Below are 21,707 nucleotides of genomic sequence, written 5' to 3' on the forward strand. Positions count from 1 at the left end.
GCCTGCCCCTTATACTGCCAGAAAATACCTTTTTAATTTATGTCATAGCTTAAAATCTTGCCAATGAATCATTACAGTCCTCTCCTTTCCTTAGCTAGCCCTCATCATAAGAAGTCAGCACCAAGTGAAACATGTTTCAAAAAGCAAAAAGCCCAAACTATGTGATTTAAACAGGAAAAGAGGTGGGGTGTGGAATACAGAATACACTCATTTGACCGATGATTAATTTTCTGAAGCAGTTTTCCTTACCGCCCCCCCCCCACAAGTGCCACGTTCTGATGTGATAACAATCTCAGCTCAACATAGAGAATTTAGAAATGGTGTCATGAAAAAATTAAGTTAACAGGAATAGCCTTAATGCATTTTTGCAGTTAAACTCTGCTATTAATAGCACATCACTTATATTGTATCAATTAATTCTGGAAAAGTACATTTGAAGAACAAATGTTTGGTTTACAGGTAATCCTCATTTAGCAAACACAATTGGGACCGTTAACTAAGGGAAGTGTTCTCTAAGTAAAGCTACAACTGTGCTTATCACTTGTTTTCCTTTGCTTTACACCTGCGGAGATCATATTTTTTTTTATTTATACTTCATAGTTCTCATCCGCCCATCTCCCTCAGAGGATATATGTGAGAACTAGTCTCAAAGTTACTTTTTCATCATTATTATTATTGGAAATGATAAAATGAGTCAGTCACTAAACAAGGACTACTTGTTATTAAAATTAATGTGTTAATTTAAATATCAAATTGATTTCTAATCCATTTAAAAAAAACAATCTCTATCATTTGTTCTTAGTTGAATAAATATGGATACGGTAAAAGTTTAAAACACATACTCTAATATCTATTATTAATCCAAGCATTGTTTACATCTAAAATAAAGGTGGTAGAAAAATTAAAATATACTGTAATTTAAACACAATTTCTGATTCTTCAATCTGAATGCAGCTTATCTGACACAGATGAAAAAAAAACAGTTGTCCTTTAACATACTTGGAAATGTGTTTTTGTACCTTGACAAGAATTCACCCCCCAACCCTGGGATATGTTCAATGTAATATTTTTTATGACTGAATGGCCTTATGAAACAATAATCCTTAAAAAAAACCACCGTATTTTGAACTATGTTCCAATTCCAGCCTTGGAAATACCTAGTTTGCTACAAGTAGTTATTGAAACTTACAATCAAGCATCCCATCATTACTTTAGATCAATTATGTTGTAATGAATACATTTGATATGCACATTCACTGAATGGAATAAAGACTTAGAGATTGCTACTTTGGCTGGATTCTCATTTCGCTTGACATATTCAATATCAAACACTTCAATACATCTTAGATTTATTCAATCAAAAATAACATTTCATATTCACTAGATTTACATAGGAAAGACTTGAGTGACAGGGTCGTCAAGTTAAGAGATGCAGTGAGACTATTCCATTTAAACAGCTGCTTGCATTGTCCTACAACAGATCCATTTTGGAACTTATTATGTGTATTAACTCAATTTTGAGATAACTCAATTTTGAGCCATTTTCAGATGTTCATTCTTTTGAACTACGTTCCTATTGCATGGAAATTGGCATTTGGACAAAGAATGTGGAGTAAGCACAAAGGCATTTTTAAAAATGAAGTAAAGCTGTTTGCTGTGGAGGAATGGGCAAAAATTCCTACAGCGCAAGCAAGTTATAGGAAAAGGGTGGATTTTGCAACTAAATAGTTATGAATTTAAGGCAGTGATTACTTTTCCACACCAGCATGTTGCATATAATTCCCTTTTTCTCTCTTCGCAGAAAGCATATTTAAGTTATGCACAAATTCAGAAAAGCTAAAACAAATGCTTTTTCACAATATTTGAAAAGTTCCAAATGAAAAGAAAGCATTAGTTATTCTCCCTAAAGCCCTTCTACATTGAAAGCCCAGTAACAGAATCAATAATAAACACAATTTGTTGTAGAGTGGAAATCCATTAGTAAGGCCATGGAAGAAATTCAATGTCTGACCATTCCCTTGAGTACATTTTTCTGTGTATTTTCAGATAGCATAATAAAATCTCTGAAACTGGTCAATTTTGAAGAGAATCCAAGTAGGCAAATTGGCTACTAAAGCCAGTTCAGCATGATTGAATTCCATTTTGTTCTTGCCTCTTGCCACCTTTTATCTTTAATTAGTTTTATTATAATTTCTTTTGATTGTTGTGAATTGGATGGCATGCAAGCTTAATAAATTATCTTTATATTTTTTTAAAAATTGTCTTCATTTATCTAAACCAAATGGAGGAGTCATTTCAGATGCAGGTTAGAATCAGCAGCATGAAAGTAACTCTATCAATAAGGCTTCACTTAAATGCAGTACTTAATCCAGTCTAGCAGTTACTATTTTTCTACCATTTTATATTAGTCATATAAATAGCATTGTGCAATACAAAATATCCAGCTGAATATTACTTGATCATTGTGGCAAACTTTTAAGTTTGATCCATAGTTCATGTTTCATAGGCGACTTCTATTTTGTACACATCTTGAAGACTTCCCCAAATGCAATAAATAATCCTGTGTTATCACTTAATTAATTTTTTACATCAAGTTATGGCTTAAACATTTGCTCTACCAGGTCTGAAGAAACTGATGTTCAATAGAATTTACTCTTTTTATTAACTGCAGTGACTTTCCATCATAGAAGCAATAAATAGAAATCTTATATTTTTTATAAAACGTATCATTCAAGGTAGCAACTTTTGCTGACATGAAACCACTGTTAACAATCAGGTATTTAAAATTAACTTTTAAGTCTGTGAGGACAGAATTTCAGTTATGGAACTGGAGAAAGAAGTCTTGTCACCACCGGTTATCCTTCGTAAGCTTTACGACTGAGTGATCTGTAGGGCCTCCAACATGTCTTCTACAGCTTTCAGTGAATACTTGGTCTCTTTCTTACTACGGCCAGCATACTATGCAAAACAAAAGCAAAAAAGTCTCTTTTAAAAAACACATGCAAATAAAGTACAATAGTCAAAGTTTCAATAGGTTTCAATAATTACAAAAAGCTGGCTTGCTTGCTTTGCCAAAATGCATTCAGAAATCTTTGATTTATTCTATCTTTAAATATATTAAAAGAAATATAAGGTATTAAAAAGCTCCACTAAATAGCAATGGCATGATTGAAACAATAATATGCTGTGGTTTATTCTGGTGCTACACAGAGAGACACAGAGAAGTCTTCAATATATGTTACCCAGCTATAGTTTATTACATTATGTTTTATTACACCACTGTAACTATACATTTTCTCTCATACATTACACTAATATACACGGCTGGTGAAGACATGCCTCTAAATTATATAAATTCTGTAATTTGGCATGCTCTTTAGGTGAGATGTTTGTGTGTGCTTTAAATCTATACCATATGGTTACAAAGACACATCTGAGAATGCTCTGACATCTCATTAAATTACAGGAAACATTGGCAAAACAGCCCATCATTATCAACTCTTCATGAGCGTCAGAGTAATTCTGTAAGATCTGATCAAGGGTTATATAATCCAACATTCTACTATGCAATAGCTAATAAAAGTATTTTTAGGAAGCCAACAAGCAAGATTTGAGGGTAAAAGGATACACCCTGCTCATCTTACAGCAATTGATACTGTAAGATAGATTATACTGCATTACCAAAGGTAGTGGCTCAGTTCAACCATTCATCTAGGGCAGGAGTGTCAAATTCAATTTCACTGAAGGCCGCATCAGGAGTGGGTGGGGGTAGAGTAGATATGGCCAGGGTGGGTGGGGCCAGCTCCCCTTACTCATGTCAGGGGCACCCAAGCACTCTGCCAGAGAAAACGTGCTCCCGGGCTCCGTTTTAGGCTGCAACAGCCTTCTGCAACTTTTTGCCAGTGAAAACGGAGCTTGGTAAGGCTGCATACGGCCCTGCCAAGCTGTTTTTTCTGGTAGAGACACCGTGGGCCAGTCCTTCACTATTTCCAGGGAGGCCCCACAGGTCAGATCTAAGCACCCCATAGGCCAGATCAGGCCGCTGGCCTTGAGTTTGACACTCCTGGTCTAGTGATTGTTTGAAATTATGATGGTGCTGGAAAGAAGCAAATTAAAAGTGGCCCTTACACTTCTGATTACTGCAGTGTCCCCCTGGCCACAATATAAACCCAGTGCTTAGACACCAGCCTGGATTTCTGTCAACTGCAGTATCCGGTGATAATAGGAACATCATTTCCTACCTTCCCAGCACGCTTCCAACAAGTAAAGTCAATAAGGAAGCTGTAAGGAGGTCACAAACATATGTCTCACTTAACGATCAATTGAAAAAGGATAATAAAACTGGATATGGTCTCATGATGTCTCGCCTAATGTCTGTACTGCTTACTGGTGTATTTTCCAGTCCCTATTCTGGTTGTAAGCTGAAGACTACCTATATCTTTTAATGTAAGGTAGGTCTTGATTAGCGCAGTTGAAACGATCAGATTATTTAAACATGCACTGTTCAAAATGATATTGCTATGGAAAAATACGGTAATTGGTTCCAGCTCAACAGAAAAAGGCAATGAAAAAATTTGAACATAGATATGACTGTATTAATACATTAATACAGTGAAGGATAGAAAATGTACTTAGAATTTAAATGTATGGTTAATCAAATCACAAAGTAGTTATAGAAAGCAAAAAAAAAAATAGATGTAGGTATTATAACATCTCATCCTATTTTAGTGACCATGTTAATGTCACTTAGTTATATAAAACGTTTGCTCTAATGTAATGACGAGAGTCAACTATTACAATTATTTGTGCCATCAAGTCAATTTTTGAATCCTGGCAACCGCATGGAAAAATCCCTGCAGTTTTATCGGCAAGGTTTCTCAGAAGTGGCTTACCATTGTCTCCTTCCTATAGCTGATCACCAATAGCTTAGTGGTCCACGGTTACCTGGCTGACTTTGAGTATAAGGCGTGACTAGAACTCATGGCCTCCCAGTTTCTATCTTGATGCTTTAACCACTACGCTGTTTTTCTGCATGCACAAATGATTCAGGACCTAACAAATCTAATCTATTATCAGTGGAGTTATTTACTTTCTTAAAACTTCAGTTGTTATTCAATCCTCCTTACTTAAAAAAGGGGGCGAGCAGGAATACTTCTTTGCTTTTCTCACAAGGTGGCAACCTTTAGCAACAGAGATGTTTCAAAGAAATAATACCTACATTCTCAATCCATTTGCTGGGTTTTTAGTAGCTTTAAATACATATGGACAAGGCAAACCACATGGTGCACTCAGGTCAAGCAAAGTTTTGTATTTGTTCATCAGGGGTTTTTTTATGGCAACTTTTATAAGGGTAGGGTGTAAACTTGATCTCCAGGCCAATTTCTCACTTATGTAATTTTATCCCACCTATTTAAATTCCCCTTGCAGCTTTTAGCTAAATATGGTATCTGTCAATTTTCAGTTAAAATACAGCTGAAGTATGCAATGTATCATAAATACATGAAGTCACAAAGAAATGCTGACATTTGTTTTAAGTATATTTTAGTTGAGTAACAATGCAACTGTTCTGTTAAGTATCAACTGAAAGATGAGCCAGTTAACGATAATTTTGATTCACTAGCAACATAACTTACCAATAGTTTTGGAACTGGACCATAAAGTTATAAAATATAAATTGCATTTTATAATTTGTACTGCTGTGTTTAGAAATAAACTAAAAGTATAAGGAACTCTTAGTATCTAACTCTACAGAACTGAATTTTAGCAGGCTTACAAATTGCTGGTATTATTTTAAAGTCAGTTTCATATAGATACTTTTTATCACTAAGAAACTAAATTGCATATTATGAAACTGTGCTTAGCATTTAAGCTTTATTAACATAAAATCAGAGCATCCATTGTCAGTGTTTAAGAATGAACTAATTAGCCCAAAGCGATAGGCTATTTCATAAACAATAATAATCTTACCTTTCCAACTAAACTACTACAGTGCATGATGTAACAATGCCAACCACTGAAGGTATTTATAACAATAGCACATAGACTTATATACTACTTCACAGAGCTTTATAGCCCTCTCTAACCAGTTTACAGAGTCAGCATATTGCCCCCAACAATTTGGGTCCCATTTTACCAACCTCGGTAAAATGAAGGCTGAGTCAACCTTAAACGTGGTGACATTTGAACTGCCAAACTGCAGGCAGCCGGCAGTCAGCAGAAGTAACCTGCAGCATTGCACTCTAACCACTGCGCCACTGTGGCTCTAGTATCCTTTTCTATGTAAAGCTGTAATCTGTGTTGGATTATATTTAGCACTATTTAGCTAGCCTGTGAAGTTAAAAATATTTTACAATAGTTTGCATGTCTCTCTTTTTTGGTGTTTGAATGTAAATTGACTTTCTTCAATTTATTGGCCATTCTGTTGTTCTCCAGGTACATAGCTTACTTAGAAATTTTATTGGTTCTTCTGATGCTTGTATATTTCTGTGAGTAGGTAATGGTGGTAATGACTGCAGTGCTGATCTAACTTTAACTGCTAGTACCAGAGATTCTTATAAGAAGGGAATACCTTCAATATATTTTGCATGTTGACATATCTCCCGTACAGTATTACAGTACATTGCTTTCACCTTTATTTGATCTCCTTTTAATTGGTTACTATCTGTCTATTAGTGTACTTTACCCAACCAATTCAAGTTGCAACCCCCTTCTGAGTTCAGTTCTTTAGAAAGCCTTTCCTTATTTTTCTAGGCCTGTTTCCATCTTCAAATATTTTCTTCTATCGGTGTCATCAATGCCTTTACAGATGTTGTTATAATAACAGTTCTTGACTCTTCTAAGAACCATTTTAAATTCTTTTAAGTCCTTTTCTGAGGTTTTTGTCTTGTCTACTCCTCTTTGCAATTTTCCACAGTTTATTCTTATATTCCGTTTAGCTTCCCCCCCCCCCTTCCCTACTGGCAGTTTCTTTTCACATTTATCCCACACAGCTTCTTTAAGCTCATTCCATCATTCCTCCAATTTTCTATTAGTGAGCTTCAGGACTTCAAAGCAATTCCCAATGTTCTTCTTGAAAATGGTGGGCATATGTTCAAGATCATATTGTGGAAACTGACTGGCTTTCTTCTTTAGCTTAACTTGGAAACTGCATCTAAACAGTTCGTAATCTGTTCCACAGTCAGCACCTGGCCATGCCTTTGATAATATAACTGTGCTCCTTTGTCTGCTTTTAACAATAATATAGGCAATTTGATTTTTATATACTCCATCTGGTGATTTCTATGTACAGAGATGTCATTTTGATTGCTTGGACACCGTGTTAGGTATTTGTTCACAATATCTGGTCTTAATAATTTTCCATTTACAAATATCCAAACTTAATTAATCGAAGATCCTAGTCAGGCTTTTAAGACAAAAATACATCAGGGCAATGGACTGAACTGGGGAGCTCAATGGGTAAAATTTGGACCAGTTCATTGTCTCTTTGCCTACAGAGCTGTTGTAGATAAGATTAGGATACACCCCCAAGACAAAAGATAAATAGAGTAAACACAATAATGTAACAAATAAACTAATAAAGCCTAATGGATACATTTAGTAAAGGACACTAGCAGTTAGCAAATAGCTTTGTCTCTCATGAAATGTGGAAAAATGATTTCTAATGATGCAATGCTGAGAAAAAAAACCCCTTAAAAACAGGTATGATGGATATTTTGTACCTGTTCAGTATGTCCTTGTGGTAACAAAATAACATCCACAAATTCAGAAATTAAATAATGTATATTGTGCATTCATGTTTCCGCAAGAATGGTTTTTTAAAACTCTGCATTATATAGGTCATCACCCAAATATGCATCTGAGTGGCTTTTTATGATAATTTCCTTTTCTGTATCATCAAGCTTTAAACACTAATATATTATTTAAAAAAATTATTGAGTTTAACCAAACACTCACCTGGTAAGCTCTATTGATTTGGTTTGCAGCCCAACTAGCATATTTCATATTATCCTTTTTAACTTTTGCACTAGCCTTGGTATTGGAGGCAATATGGCTGGCAGACTAAAAGTACAACAGGAAACAAAATCAGGAAGCAATTTTTGACAATTAAACGAAAAGATAGTATACATATGGAAAATGGTTAAAACATTACAGTGAAAATGTGTAACCAAATGGATTGAAATGTATCATCTATGCTGAAAAACTAATACTTTTTAAATCCGAATTCTGAATCAACAAATAAGTATTTTGATTCTGTTGGACAAAAATCAGAGATATGGCAGATTTGTCCAGCAAAATACACACAAAAAAAACAACCCCTAGCTTCTGAATTTCTTTGAATTTGTTGTTTGAAAACAGTGTAGGTTGAAAAGTCCCCCATATCATGGAACAACTTCTGAAGCAAAGGTATTTAAATATTATATGGTTTCTCACTTGCCAAGTGACTCTCAATGGTTCACAAGGGCTAAAAGCATCAACCAAATTACTTTGGATCACATTGGTGCCTTGGCTTATAACCGTAATGATTTATGACAGATTTCTGGTCCCAATTATCGTGATAAGTCAAGGAGTACTTGTAAACAACATCACAAGTATAAATCTATTTCACTGTTTATACCCACTGCATTATTACAATGCAACAGGATTCACGTGTTTTTAAAGAGAATATATATTCATGCAAATTAGGTTAGCTGTTTCATAGCTTAAAAGATATTTGAAGTCAAAGCTATTCAAAGTCATCTTTCCAACAGATTAGTTTAAGGCAAACTAATTTATCAGACAATCTTCATATACTGTATTACAGAATAAATTAACAAATGTAACTCTTAACTTTCACTTTAAATTTTATAGTGTGATTATGGCATCACCACAATCAATGTTGATTCTGACCAAATAACAAAATGCATAGAAAATACAAATGCTGCTAATGCTAAGTAAATCTACATATTAGTAGAGAAGAACTGAGCCAATCCAGGCCTTTTCACAATAGATCTTAAAAATCTTTCTTCTTTTCTATTAGTAATTTTGGAAAAGGTCAACTCTTCTACCTTCCTTTTCCAAATTAAATAACAAGGCGAATCATTTTTGAACAAAAATACAGTGCTTTCTGGACTTACCATGTAAAGACCAAACAATGCTCTCATGTTTCGGTTATTCAGTTTCAATGCCTGTGCAAAATATTTTCGGGAAAGCTCAAGATTCTCAAGCCCTCCTTGAGTATATTTAACCTGTAAATTAAATGTTTATTTAAAAATATTTAATAGACTTTCTAAAGATGTCAGTTTTAAAACAATATATAATTTATTTGTGTTACAAAGATAGAAAAGTTACAGAATTTTCCTCCCTAAAAATAAATTTTTACCAGGTGAGATAGTTGAGCCAGTTGACGCTAGATATTTAATTCAGGCATTGTTGGGGATCCATATGAAGAGCTAGCTAGTAATTTTAACCTGTATTTACCAGTTTTCATTTTGCCTCTTATTTTTATCTTTAATTAAATAAACTCACTCGAGTTATTAATAGTTTTATTGGACTGCTACAAATATGTAAGATTAGTTTGGTTTAATATACAAGAATGGTATGTTTTCATGGGCTTTTCTTTTACATATTATAACAAATTAAAAGATTAAAAACCTAATTAATCAATTAATTGAAAAAATTAATTTAAATCTATTATTTAGCAAAACCAATAGCAATAGCAATAGCAGTTAGAGGGCTTTCAGCCCTCTCTAAGCGGTTTATAGAGTCAGCATATTGCCCCCAACAATCCGGGTCCTCATTTTACCCACCTCGGAAGGATGGAAGGCTGAGTCAACCTTGAGCCGGTGAGATTTAAACAGCCGAACTACAGAACTGCAGTCAGCTGAAGTAGCCTGCAGTGCTGCATTTAACCACTGCGCCACCTCGGCTCATATATATAATGATAGCCTCATTAAAAAAAGGACTTCTGAACCTGGTGTGCATGTGCGGGAGCACCGGAAACTGGAAGAGCAGTTCCTTGGTACGCATGTGCCCACTGGAAAACTGAGCTTTTGGTTTCCAGTGTGCACATGTGCGCCACTCACCGGATCTTCCTGTTTCCGCCACTCCTGCACGCGCAAAGACCAGCTGGCCAGCATGCAGGTGCCCACCTGAACCTAGAAGAATAATGGGCGATGGCTGGCGTGCCTGGAAAGATGAGCGTGAGTGCCACTTCCGGCACGCGTACCATCACCATCATAGGGGGAAAGGATGGGAAATCATGGTAGGAGAAATTGAAGGAATAGCCACAGGAGAGGACAAACAAACAGGTTATGAAGATAGTGTATCTTGCCAACTGACCATTCCTTAGAGATTAGTTGCTCCTAATATTCTAAAACACTCACTTCTGCAAACTGTTGGCAATACAAGTGGTTGTGCGGATTAGTCATCATGAGTTCCTCCAAGCAAAAGGCAGCCTTTGCATAACTGAAGAGAAAAAAGAGGTAAAGATTTGGGTGTTTATTATAGTATCAGGATGAAAATAATGGTAACACTATTTGAACAAAAATAGATCATTTTTTTATAGAACAGGCAAAAGAAGAAAGTGTTAAATGCAATTTAAGTGAGAAAGAAATTTCTGTGACTAAGAATTCACAAACTGGATAAGATTGGATTGGATTATTCTAAAGGAAGAGAATTTTTTCAGAATTGTAAGTACCAAATTTCTCAATTCTCAAAGTTATAAAAAAATGAAAAGTACTTTTTAGTACATAGTACTTTCATATACAATGTAGTTTTAAGTGATGCTTCATTATAGTAGTTTATTCCTGTAAGCTAAATATGATCAATAATGTCACTAAACTCATGTATTTTAAAGATTTATAGAGACATCTTTCAAACACATGCTTTTTATAAAATATACCCAACTTCTGCAAGCTTTCAAAATCTGGGGCAATTGACTTCTAACATACGATAGCAAGAGAGAGTCCATGCTTAGTTGCTTCAGATTTACTACCAAACATGTGTTCCAAACCCACATTTTGAAAGAAAAAAACTGAACAAAAGCCACAACTTTTATTACAAAATCAGACTGCAGTCTATCCTATAAAACCACACCTAAAAAACAAATGCAAACAAAGGAACTGCTTATATAACAAACCCACCAAAAGCCTTGCTTGCTTGTTTAAGGCAACTTGATAACTAAGATCTACAGTAATCAGAACTGAATTTCATTTGTAGACCTCAATACATCCTTAACCCCTTGTGTTGCATTTACTGAACCCCCCAAATTCACAAGTTTTTCTGTGCTACTTCTTGTAATCTGTCTTGGGGAGGAGTCAATGAAAAATTGGCAATACTGATTCCAGGGGTCTTTGGTGCTCGCTGAGCTTGGTTGTTTTCTTGCAGATGTTTCACAACTCAAACAGCAGTGCACTATTGAGGTTCTCTAGTTTTGAGTAGTGAAATGTCTGCAAAACAATAACCAAGTTCAGAGAGCACCAAAGACCCTTCATTTCAACCAAGCTACAAATATTCTCCCTCAATCGAATACTAATTATTCCGACAACCCTTTTCTTCCACAAAATTCCACATGTATCCTTGTCCTCTACCTTTTTGGCTCACTTTATTTGTAATTTAATACATGTAACCAATATTGTTTTTATGTAACTGTAACTTATATCATCTCTTTTATTAAATCTGATTTTATTTAACATTTTTACCAAAGAGGAAATACATAGATGTATTCTTTGCGGATTTTGTGAAAATATTTGACTTCTGTTTCAAATTTTTGGAGACTTTTAATCTCTAATTTCATCAATATGCCAGTTTATGCCTCCTGTTAAATTTATATAAATGTGTATTTTTAATTGTCACCTGCCAGTTTTATCCATGCTTCTGATAAAGTAAGATATAGTCCATATGTATGTTATAGTAAAGTATGTTATAGTAAAGGTTTTAATGAAATATGCCACAAGAGGCTAATAATAGGACAATAATATTTTGTTTCTAAATCCCTTAATTATAAATTATTATACATATATTGCACTTATATTGTCAATACTCTGAGAGTAATTGTCACTTTGATAGTGAGATGGGCAGAGTATAAATTTAAATAAATAAATAAAAATTAACAAGAAAACAAATAGATTAATCAATCTAAAGAAAAATTACCCATTGAGGTTTAAGCATTACTCAACAAAAGCTATGTTCTTAAAAAATAAATAAAGTTATTTTTGGTAACTCAATAAAACTGTTGCTTTTCTCGTTACTTTCTTATTTCTTGAAATATGCATGGAAAGCAACACCACCGTAAGATTTGGGCTAAAAAAGTAAAACTGGACAAAAAAAAAGAAACAAAATAATTTACTTTTGGAATGAAGGTTAGAATTAATGCCATATATTTAAAAAAGCCGAACTACAGCTGTACTCTAATCCGCTCATGTTAGGATTTCCCCTTGTCACTAAAGCAATAAAAAGTGAACAACATTCAAGATCCAATAGAAAAGTGCCAACATTCTTGAGTGCAAGCTATTATTTATCCAAGAAACAACAGTCTTATTTTAATGTCAATTTATTTATTGTTTATAAAGCATTCATTTCTTTTGCAAATCATATCTAGTCTGTTTCTTCAGAGAAGAGTGATTAAATTTTAAATGCAGTTCATGCATGCCTTTTCTTGAATTTAGCAGATCAGTATTTACGTCAGGCAAAATTAATTAAAGGCTTGTAACCAAGCTACCAAAAATAGGTCAGCTTAAATAAAATATGCTTGACAAGTCCATAAAAATGCATTCTAATAAAAAACTTAAAAACCTTGTTCCTATTTATAAAAAAAGGGGAAGAATGGCCCCTGGGAAAAATAGTATGTGTGCTATTGATTTTACTGGAATAAAATTAAGAATCTTCTAATAATCGCTTTAAGAAAGCAATCCTTTTTTTGTATGGGGAAAAAAACCCACCCCTTCTCAGCCCTTTATGTGAATTAGGATTTGCGAGCAACTTACTCATGTTCATTGATGTAAAGTTCTGCTAGCTCATGCCAGGCTTCCTGGTCCCCAACAAATCTGAACAAAAGGAAGGTGGAGAAAAGAGCTAAAAATAGATTCCATAAAATGAACAGCAAGGAGGCAAAGAAAGAAATCAAATGTAAATGCCTTTTTAATAAAAAAAAAAGATTAGGATTAGCGAAACACAAGGCATATTCTTATAAAAACACTCACTGTTCCAAATACTCATTCAGCTCTCGGATGGCTTCAGTGTTTTTCCCTTGGGCTTTCCGAATGGCAATCTTACGTTTTCGGGCTGCCTATAGGTTAAAATTGACAGAGGATTATGTGCTCGTAGATCCCTCTCTTGGGTTTTTGAGAAACAGGTAATTTGACTCTGCAAATTATTATTTTAATGACCCAAAAACTGCATTGCTGAGCAACTGCACGACAGGGGTTTTCACACAGATTCATACACAATGGCATCCTGCGTAGAGATTTAAATTTTCTTCCTTTGGCATTATGTTTTAACTTATATGCTCAAACTGTATGCATCGTAAGTGATGGTCCAGGTTCTGATAATTGCAGCCATTAAGAGCCCCAAAGTTGTTCAACCGAACATTTATACGTTTTGTCTCACACTGAGACAGTCACTGGAGATGACCAAACTGTACTTTCAGGTTCCCAAGATTTTTCTTTGTCTTTCTGCACTGAAGAACCTTTTGGAAGCAACGTTCCATAAATCTCCAAGCAGAAATCTGGATTTGCTGAAGCAGCCTCTGCATATTGCAATATTAGCAGAAAAAAGGTAGCCAATATTATGCACACGATTCCCAGCAGTATAACAACTCTAAGAACATTTCAACTGTTATCAGGGTTACTTAAATTCTAAGTTATCTGGCAGCTGTTCCATTGAATTAACAGCTTCATAACAGGTAAACAAAAGGCATGCCCTAGCAATATGGGGTACATAACATTTATGATTCTCTGCCCCATCCTATACTCTCTTTTAAAACAAACTTCATCTGTAGCTGCTGAGAAGACAGTTCACTGCCATGAGAAGGGTTTCTTTTCACCTCTGAATGCTGTTCCTTCAAAAATACACAGGGCTTCCTCAAATGATCTGGAATTAAGACTTTCTAGTCACTCCTGCCTTATTTGTACACTCTGGTTTACAAAAAGCTATTCAGACTCCTAAGCTTCCACCAGTGGAAACATTATACGCTTTTCCAGCATGCACGTAGAAACTGATCTTTATCTTGCACTACTAAAGGAACGTGATCACATCAGAAGATGATGGAGTTGGTGAAGTGTGTGTGATATCTCATTCTAAGATCACCTGCATTAAACAGGGCATGAAATTCCTTGTACTACAGGTAGCCAAACAACCTTTTTCAGTTGCAGACTTTCAAGTTCTCCCGAGCAGTATAATCTTAAAAGAAAGCAATAATCTGGCAAATTTTACAACCACGACTATTTTATGTGAAAATGGAATTTTAAACTTGGAAAATTAATAACTGTGTATCTGTACTTAATAAACTGACATGCCATTAGCACTCTGGCCAATTTCTAACCAACCTTTTCTCCCGTAAACTGTTTCATATCTTTTCATTTCTGGCAACTGTTTCAGCCCCCAAAAAATCGAAAACCATAAGAGCAACACACATATAAATCCTATGTTTTCCAAATATATGGCATCGTTCTTTCGGCAAGCCTATAGAAGTCAGTACTTCCCAAATCCCAACAGATTTAAAAATTAATTGGGCCCTAAAGTATTACTAAAATATAGGTACTTCCCAGTTGAAGAAGCAGTTATAAACAGGAATTGGCAACTTTAACTATTCAAGTCAAGTGCTGAGCAGATGATGGTTATGTCTCGTTCCTCAGAGTTCTGGCCATGCTACCATCCCTGTGGTCACGTGATCATGATCTTGGTACTTGGAAACTGGCTGAGAATTATGACCAGCTTGCAGCATCCAGCAATTACATGATTGCAATTTGCCAATGTGTCAAGAAAATCAATGGGGAAACCAGTAGGAAAGGTCATAGGTCTCTCCTATCTGCGCATTCTCCCTCAGCCCTTCTGGACTCACACTATGCTGCCACTTGTGCTCTCCTACCCACCCTTCCCAACTCTCTCTGTACTTCCCTCACAACCTCCCTTATCTATGCCACACTTTCAGGCATCCTTCCTGACCTCCCTCATCCATCTGCAACGTTCCTGACTGTCCCCATGTCCTCATGCATCCTCCAACTGTTCTGTGCACTCTGTGGACCCTTTACATCTTCCCCAATACTTAGCATCCGCTGGCCAGCCTGGGATTTTGCAACTGTCTCTGGCTTGCCTATACCTTCCAGTTTTTTGAACGCCTCAAAGGGCTTCCTGAAAATCCCATATCCTGTCCATTGCCCATAAAGTCTTTAACTTATGACAATTTGTTTAAGAATGGTTTGGAGTTACAGTTGCACTGAAAGTGTGACTTATGACTTGATCTTGAAGTTGCAACCACTGCGCCACCCCTGATCACATGATCACAATTTGGGTGCTTGGCAACCATCTCTCATTTACAACAGTTGGCAACCATCTCTCATTTACAACAGTTGCAGCATTCTGCAGTCATGTGCTTGCAATCTGCAACCTTCCCAGCCAGCTTCCAATAAGTGATGGAAAAAGCTGGATTTGCTTAACAACCACGTGATTTGCGTAACTACTATGTGATTTGCTTTAAAACCATGGTTTTAAAAGGTCATAAAATCATTTTGGTCTTGTGATGATTTGCTTAATGACCATATTGATTAGCCATAAAAATTCCAGTCTAACTGTGGCTGTAAGTCCAGAATTACAAATAGCATATTTAAGATGACGGGACAGAAACTCACAATGGCACAACACTGGCATTTGAGAACAAATGCAATAAGCATACATTCTCACTCACTTTCCCATGAGATGATTTACATTCATACCCCAAATCTCTCTGCTTCCTTCCACAAATACAGAAATGTTTTTAGCGAATGCTCTAAAAGCAGTAAAGTTCCAGAGTTCCAGACACATCAGAAGTTGGAAAGAGAGATTAATTCCTACCCAAGGATTCCTTAGTTGAAGCTAATGGACTGTAACAAAACTTGGCCTTACGTAAATTATATTGCTCAGAACTGTTTTTCGACTCCCATCAAGCCCATGGGTTAGGATTTTCATTTTTAGTTTGAATATAGAACTCTTTCTTTAATTCATCTTTTTGAAACATTTAAATATTTGTTCCTATTCTCATTTCAATACAACAATGACTGGCTTTAAGACGTACTTTTCCATTCTAAGTATAATCTTTATTGTCATTGTACTTAAACACAACAAAATTGGTATATAAGGTAAAGTTACTCTGTACTCTAATGGAAAAAACTGTAGGGTAGTAAAATTGTTTTTTATCCTTATGCAGCCCCTATCTTTCCTGTCTCAAACTGTCAGCTCCTGCAATGCGTGATCTTTACATGACTTATGTGAACGAAAGCTGATGTATCACTTGCCAAACAACAGAAAATGTTTAATATGTCTAAGCAACTCCATGTGTCAGCACACCATAAGAGACTGCTTTAAGCTCAGGTTAGTGCCAAGACAAACTCAGGAATAGTTTCAGTTTAAAACCATGAAGCATTTCTTTTCTTACAGCAGCCATATGTGCACATGGAAATAATTAACAGGTAGATGACATATAAACAACTCCAATACCTGACAATTTATCAAAACTTTTTACTTAACCTTTATTCTTCAGCACACAAAATCAAAGTACCCATACTTGACGAAATAAAAAGCAATAGTCAAGATCAATACATATAAGTAAGACAAGGTACTCAGGACTAATATTTACAATATTATAGTAATATAAGTAAAGTAATAGTATACTTTTCAGATTAATGATCTGGTAAATTTAAGAAGCTTTGTTACAATGTTCTGAATTGGCAATAACAGAAACTGGATTCCTGCACACACACAAAAACAGAAATGTTAACAGCACCAATATTGCAATTTTGAAAATGTGTTCCAGTTAATTTAATTTCTCATTATTTCATTCAGGTTTAACTGTAAATCCAAGTATAGTTTTTGGAATGTCAGTGTCTCCAACTGAATATTTCTTATGCTTCAAATTAAGATGATTTTAAAAAAATATGATTTCAAAAATATTGCGGGATAATCTCTTATTTTTAATTCTCAGAATTACTTGCGTATCATTCTCACTCTAAATCAGTAAAGCTTTTTGAATCAAATATTTTTTTAAAAAAACCATACCAATTAATCATTTTTCTTGCATGAAAATGAAATAATAATCATCAGCAAATTAAAATGAAAAGGTCGCGTGCATATCTTAGGTAAGAGTTCCAACGATGTGAAGTCCGATTTATTGTACTATATATTAATGCAATATTCTCTTACTGTTAGACGAACAAGCAGGATTTCCACATTGAATGTACACTTGGACAGATTTATACTGCAATAGCTTATTCTTTACATAATCTCATGTTAAAACTGTTCAGGACTTGAAAACCACAACCAAAAATGTAAGCTGCTCTCTGAACTGATGTAACATGACACAACGCCTTAGCCTCTCTCACTGTTCCTACAACTTTATTACTTACTGAGTGAAATTTATGAACAGTTCTTAAATTTGGCCCATAAAAATAATACATTGTAGTAACTCACTCTGGTGGTATTGTAGGGAGGTTGACTTTTCTTCGGTTGGACAACAGAGACAACAAAATTGTTAACATAACTCCTAAATTTACTTGCTGTTCATTTAAAAGTGCTGAAGCAAATCCAACTTGTTTACCTGATTCTTCAGAGGGAGAATAACTTGAAAACTGATGCACTTTTATTAGATGAATGATTTTTCCAACCCAAAAGAATTCAAGCAATATTACATTTTGGTTTATTTGTTCTTGTCCATGCCAATCTTGGTTCCACGAATTTTAATTATTCAGTCATTGACCAATAAAAATACATTCAAGAGAAGTAATAAAACAAAACTATCCCCTCACAATAACTATTATCAACAACCATTTGCAGACAAAGCTTATACTTTTATACAAAGCTTATAGAATTTTGCTACTTTTAGAGAAATAAAAATTATCTTGCTTTTTAAATGGATAATGCAAACAAAAAGAATGCCCTGGAAATTTAAATCCAAGAGGAATAATCAATTGATGACAAATATCCCTGTAAAGCTGACAATAAAGAAGGCCATGGTTTCTATGGCACTTGTGTTCCATGGCAATATCAGGTTTCATTTGGGTTTTCCTATATTTTCCTTCCAGGACAATTATGGAGAAAGCATTAAATCAGACTAAACATAAGTTTCTCCTGATTTTGAGAATTAATATAAATATCAAGCTGAGTTAGGTACTAAATTCTGGTGTCAAAATCTATTTAAGACATTCATTCTCCCATGATCAGCAGTAGACATGTGGGTGAGCTGCAACATTAACTATATATGTTAATATTTGCAGACCAATTTCCCAGTCAATATTAATATATTGCAAGGAAAGGGGAGTATGTGGGTGTGACCTTGGCCTCCCTTATTCCCAATTCACTTCAATTAATTTACTGGAACCAGTTCAAGATTCTCCAGGTTTTAACCTTCACCATATGTGCAGCATTCACCATTTTAAATTGTCAGTATAAAAATAATATTCAAACGTGCTGGTATTTTTCTCTCACAACTATTTAAAATTATGGTCTGACTTTTACAAATTTCATTAAAGTTTCTAAATATACCAGGCTTTTGTTCTGACGTCTATCATATATATCAGCATTCAAATATACCAATGTTCTATTACCACACAGGCAAGAAGCATCAGCTCCTCATCAAATAAATTTATTAAATCTGGTGATTTTTTTATGCTGGAATTTTAACACAAACTATTAACCAGAAGGAAAGTATTACAATTTTAAAGACAAAGAAAAAAAAGGCAATGCTTAGTTTTCTATTTAACTTACAGTGTTTGTTGAATCCTCTTGTAAAATCCTGTCATATAACTGTATTGCATCATCATAGCTGCAAATATGAACAGAAAACACCTGCAGGTAAATTTAACAGTGTTCTAATATCTCTATATACTTAAAACCATTCATCCTACCCAGTAAGATGTGCCAACCTGCTGGAAAATAATATCTGAATATGGACATAAATATGTATAATGTTGTTCATCTGAAGTCACTGAAGTAGCTGGATTGTGTTTTGGTGCATTTGAAGCCACTGTCCTCAGTGCAAAGTCACTTAAGTACAATTTTAATTGGACTCAACATCTTTCTTACCATGTGTGGGCAGACTTTTTATCTTGATTAATAAATTGTTGTTAACTTGCCTGGAGGATCACTTAGTAAAAAGTGTATACATTTTATTGCATTACTGGTAGTCCTCAACTTACAATTGCAATTGAGCCCAAAATGTATGTTGCTAAGTGAGAAGAAATTTGTTGAGTTTTGCCCCATTTTTCTTGCCACATTTGTTAAGTGAATTATAGCAATAGCAATAGCAGTAGACTTATATACCGCTTCATAGGGCTTTCAGCCCTCTCTAAGCGGTTTACAGAGAGTCAGCATATTGCCCCCAACAATCTGGGTCCTCATTTTACCCACCTCGGAAGGATGGAAGGCTGAGTCAACCCTGAGCCGGTGAGATTTGAACCGCTGAACTGCTGATCTAGCAGTAGCCTGATCTAGCAGTAGCCTGCAGTGCTGCATTTAACCACTGCGCCACCTTGCGCAGTTGTTAAATTAGTAACATGGTTGTTAAGTGAATCTGGTTTCCCCAATGATTTCGTTTGTCAGAAGGTTGCAAAAGGTGAACACATGACCCCCAGGACATTGCAACCATCATAAATGTGAATCAGTTGTCAAGCATCCAAATGTAAATCAGGTGATCATGGGAATGCTGTTCATAAGTCACTTTTTCAGTGTGATTGTAACTTCAAACAGCCACTAAGTGAACTGCTGTAAGTCGAGGACTACCTGTATTGGGTTTCAGCAGATTTACTTAGCATCATGGAGATGCTAAGAATCTAAGCTAGAGTTGTCGACATAGAATGTATGTTATTACTGAAATATTTCATATCAGAGTCTAATTTTCTTCATACCTACTGTAAGCTCTTCTCACTTCACATGAAGAGCCAAGGTGGCGCAGTGGTTAAATGCAGCACTGCAGGCTACTGCTAGATCAGCAGTTCAGCGGTTCAAATCTCACCGGCTCAGGGTTGACTCAGCCTTCCATCCTTCCGAGGTGGGTAAAATGAGGACCCAGATTGTTGGGGGCAATATGCTAACTCTCTGTAAACCGCTTAGAGAGGCCTGAAAGGCCTATGAAGCGGTATATAAGTCTACTGCTATTGCTATTGCTTTTTCAGAAACAGGTTAAAACATTTTCCGCTGCTTATTCCAACTTATAGTGACATGGCTTCTCACTCTCAAGAAGCAAGCCATGTCAGACATATTATGTTACAGGTAGTTCTTGCTTGGCAATCATAGTTGGGACAAGCAACTCCCTCTTTAAGTGAAAAATCACATAACTGCAACAGATTTACAATATTACTTTCCATTTAGTCGTTGCTTGAATCACCAGGTTGCTAGTGTGACATTAACTGACAAAATGTGAGCTTTTACTGCTGACTTCTCCATTGACTATGCTTGTCAGAAGCCAGTTGAGAAATACACAAATTGCAAATGTATCACTGCAAGATGCTTCAACAGTCATACATGCATGAACAACATAATTTTGAAAGGAAACCACAGTCAACTATCGCCACCATCTCCATCTCAGATACACTAACAACAGCCAAGCCTCCTACAACTGACCCCATCCCTCTGGGGGCCCTCACATTTGTTGATCACAGAGAAAAGCTATGGTTATGCATAGCTTTTTTGCAAAAACGGGCCATTTTTTGTCAAAAAAAATGCATGCATAACCTTATGGAGGCTTATAGAGTGCTGCTGGGGTCTGCGGGAGGGGGGGGGAACAGCCTATTTTTCACTCATTTCTGCCTTCCCCAGCACCCAAAAGATCTCTGAAAGCCTCCATAAAGCTATGCATGGCCATTTTGGTGAAGGGACGGGGCTTCAGGAGGCAAAAAATGCTGTATTCAGTGTATAAGACATGCCCAGATTTTCAGCCCCTTTTTAGAGGAAAAAGGGTGTGTCTTATACTCCAAAAAATACGGTAATTTCAACACTGTCAAAAGCTACCTAGTAGGGCTGTATTACTATTCTCATCTTTCCTATTATCTATAGCATCATCTGCTTGTAACTAATAACTTGGTTGTATCATACGATTTATATTCATTGTTTTATTTAGTATCCTAGGATTATTCATCTTGATTGTTTATTTAGTATCCTATGACTATCACTGAGTGTTGTATCTTATGATTTATGATGAATGTATTTTATGATTATAATCATGATTTATCATTTGTATGTACTGAGAGCTTATGCACCGGAGACAAATTCCTTGTGAGTTCAATCACACTTGGCCAATAAAGAATTCCAATTCTAATGATCACATAACCACTATGATGGTCAGAAATGTCAGATTATCTATCCCACTTCATTCTTTTTACTGAAATGTTAAATATGTAATTGGCTCACATCTAGTCAATTTATATTCAAAAAGGTTGCTTAAATACTTGGAAACAGAGGCCATTGTTCCATTTGTTTCAAATTTGAAAGATGTCAGAAAAAGAATTAAGATGTTCTTTCAGAACTAGTAGTATTTATTTTTTCTT

General features: G+C 35.4%; 1 protein-coding gene across 1 annotated transcript in view; it reads right to left on the reverse strand.

Annotated features, from left to right (window-relative positions):
* Positions 1-2,643: 2,643 nt before the first annotated feature.
* Positions 2,644-21,707, reverse strand: part of EMC2 (ER membrane protein complex subunit 2) — a 33,954-nt gene continuing 14,890 nt past the window's right edge. The window contains exons 5-11 of the mRNA XM_087706773.1: positions 18,931-18,988; positions 13,179-13,264; positions 12,963-13,022; positions 10,362-10,443; positions 9,114-9,224; positions 7,954-8,058; positions 2,644-2,958 (exon numbers count right to left, since the gene is read on the reverse strand). Coding sequence (XP_087562899.1) covers positions 2,872-2,958; positions 7,954-8,058; positions 9,114-9,224; positions 10,362-10,443; positions 12,963-13,022; positions 13,179-13,264; positions 18,931-18,988 — 589 coding nt within the window. The 3' untranslated portion in view covers positions 2,644-2,871. The remainder of the gene's footprint in view (positions 2,959-7,953; positions 8,059-9,113; positions 9,225-10,361; positions 10,444-12,962; positions 13,023-13,178; positions 13,265-18,930; positions 18,989-21,707) is intronic.

The sequence above is a fragment of the Thamnophis sirtalis genome, unplaced genomic scaffold (assembly GCF_051295495.1).
Source record: "Thamnophis sirtalis isolate CommonGarterSnake01/CBP01778 unplaced genomic scaffold, rThaSir2_p1.2 scaffold_2, whole genome shotgun sequence".
Classification (NCBI taxonomy): domain Eukaryota; kingdom Metazoa; phylum Chordata; class Lepidosauria; order Squamata; family Natricidae; genus Thamnophis; species Thamnophis sirtalis.